This window comes from Zea mays, chromosome 10, assembly GCF_902167145.1.
Source record: "Zea mays cultivar B73 chromosome 10, Zm-B73-REFERENCE-NAM-5.0, whole genome shotgun sequence".
Classification (NCBI taxonomy): Eukaryota; Viridiplantae; Streptophyta; class Magnoliopsida; order Poales; family Poaceae; genus Zea; species Zea mays.
This window is the reverse complement of record NC_050105.1, coordinates 18566171-18568536: the sequence shown is the minus strand read 5'-3', so window position 1 is coordinate 18568536 and position 2366 is coordinate 18566171. Positions and strand designations below refer to the sequence as shown.

At 36.1% G+C, this 2366-nt stretch overlaps 1 protein-coding gene across 1 annotated transcript; it reads left to right on the top strand.

Moving 5' to 3' along the window:
* Nucleotides 1-205: 205 nt before the first annotated feature.
* Nucleotides 206-1173, top strand: LOC103640912 (uncharacterized). The gene is made up of 5 exons (XM_020545296.1): nt 206-455; nt 544-628; nt 711-835; nt 926-997; nt 1097-1173. Exons 1-5 carry the CDS (start codon nt 206-208, stop codon nt 1171-1173), a joined length of 609 nt encoding a protein of 202 aa, XP_020400885.1.
* The last annotated feature ends 1193 nt before the right edge of the window (nt 1174-2366 follow it).

Below are 2366 nucleotides of genomic sequence, written 5' to 3'. Positions count from 1 at the left end.
GCGGAAATACAGTATTGTCGCTCGGGTAGAAGTTAAATTCCTGAAGGAACCACATTTCCGTGACAGACAACATTTCGTTTTATCTGACATCAATGTAAGCCAACAATTCTTTAAGTTTCATTATCAAAGTTACACGATCATCATACCATCGCCTCTTCTCCTACTGAAATACTATTAGGGTGCCAAGATCGAGGCCATAACATATATGTATGAGACAGTCAAACATTTCAACAATTTGCTCCATGAAAAGCATGTTTACAAGATGCATAATGTAAAGTTCAGTCTTCATCCGGGTGAATTTAATTTTTGTCATCTAAATGGTCCCATGGAATTGTGTCTTGACCAACAAACTATCGTGGAGCCTTACACTGTTCCAATTCAAATGGCGCCATTCCCAAAACAAATACTCTTGAACCTTGCTGATATTGCCGAGTTGCCAAACAGGACTTTAGTCGGTAAGAATATATCGATCTCTTAATAGTATTAAAATATCGTTTACACAGAATTCATTATTAATCCATTTATAAATTGTTATTTTTGTAGACATTATGGCTATTGTAGTCCACTTGGATACAATTCATCGCACGATGTGGGGCCCTTTCAGAAAGATTGTTATAATGGATGCTAGGTATATTCCGTTAATTTTGTATATATATATATATTCAAATCTAAATATTACTAACCTATTCTTACCAAAATCAATGTCGTAGGGGGTATTTACATATCATTAAAGTTTGGGGTGACCTACTAAACAAAAATGAACTCCGCTGGGCGTTGGCTAAGGAGGATTATGGCATAATAATTGGGACTATGTTTAGACGGTTCAGAAGACAAGGTACAACATGTCTTACGCCTTTCAAAAACATCTGTCACTAAGTTTTGCTTTATAATGATTCGTAACGGAGATTTAAATGTGTAATTCTAGAGTGCCTCGAGTCTTCGGATCATACCGCAATACACTTCAATCCGTTCCATCACAACACCCATCATTTTGGACGTAAGTATATTCTATAAAATTAGTTACATTTAAATCGTGATTGTTCTCATTATATCATGAACTACGTGTAGATGTCATTAATTGTGGCATTCATTGCAGCAATTCAAAAAGCTTTGGTGGCGCGGAACAACCGTCAGTTTGCTGTTACATTTCTTGAAGAACAAAGGCGTACATAGATTCTACAAATTCGCAAAGAGCAATAATTGGGACTATGTTTACGCGTAGAGAGATTCTATAATTGATAGAATACGTGTCGTACTGTTATTGATCAACCAAAAGCAACATGAGGCAAACTTGTATGTCTATGAATTTTGTTTGTAATACCTATGACATGGGTTTAATAAGAGATATTTTGTGGATTTTTTTGTTCCCATGATTAATAAATATTTTGTGCGAAAAATTGAATTCCCGTAAAAATTAGTGCAAACTTACTTAGCATCGCCATATGGTGAAACTACATGAAGAAGCTCCTATGGAATTGAGCCTGGATCCAATTCATAGCACCCCTTGGGAGCATCACGAGCTTCAAATCGGACGAGAAGTGTTCAAGTTAAAGCTCTATAAAGCGTAGATCTAAAGTAACAAAAATATTATACTAAAGCATATTATATCGTATATTCACTATATAGATCTACTCATATAGAGTTCCAAAAAATTATTTTTGCATTTTATGTTTTTTATGAAAGGAAAAAAGGAAATCACTGAGAAAAACAACCATTAATCACATGCCCGATTTTTAGAGGTAAGGGAGGAGCTGTCCCGTTTTTCAGTCCATGAGGTGTTGCTTCATACGCAACAAGACTGCTAGACTTGAGCAGATCGTAGAAACAGTTCAAATTATCATTTCAACCAACCTTTATATACGCGAACAGTTCAAATTATCATTTGAATCGACATACCCAACTATAATATGTCATATTATATAGAAACTATTAGTCAAAGCCGGATTAAAGTAAAGGATCACTTGGCACCTCGGTTGGAGAAATGGATCCTTCGATTTGTTCCTCTATTTTCTTTTGTGGGCACATCGTTTTCCTGTGAGTTGTCAAGACTAAAATATTGGTCTAATGCAATTAGCTTCAAGACAGGGTGGATCCATGGCACCATTATTTGCTACAAGCGTATCAAAGTTACTAAGTTATTTCAATTGAAAGTACATCTCTAAAAATCAATAAACCAAATTAACCCAACGCAAGCAACGGTTAGATGACGAGAGTACTAATTGAAAGAGAAGTGAAAAGACATAAGAGTTTATAGACGGTTAGTACTTGACCCCTGACTTTGAGGTAAATTTGGAGCATGCGAGGGTCCAGCTTCACTGTTATGCGTAGGCGCGTAGCTGAGAGTTCTCCCTCTGAGTTGATTCACC

Excerpts from the sequence above, each read along its gene's own strand:
- LOC103640912 (XM_020545296.1), top strand. The coding sequence starts at position 206 with ATGTATGAGACAGTCAAACATTTCAACAATTTGCTCCATGAAAAGCAT. Across the intron at positions 456-543 it reads GCCAAACAGGACTTTAGTCG|ACATTATGGCTATTGTAGTC; the intron begins GTAAGAATATAT and ends TTATTTTTGTAG. Across the intron at positions 998-1,096 it reads CAACACCCATCATTTTGGAC|CAATTCAAAAAGCTTTGGTG; the intron begins GTAAGTATATTC and ends CATTCATTGCAG.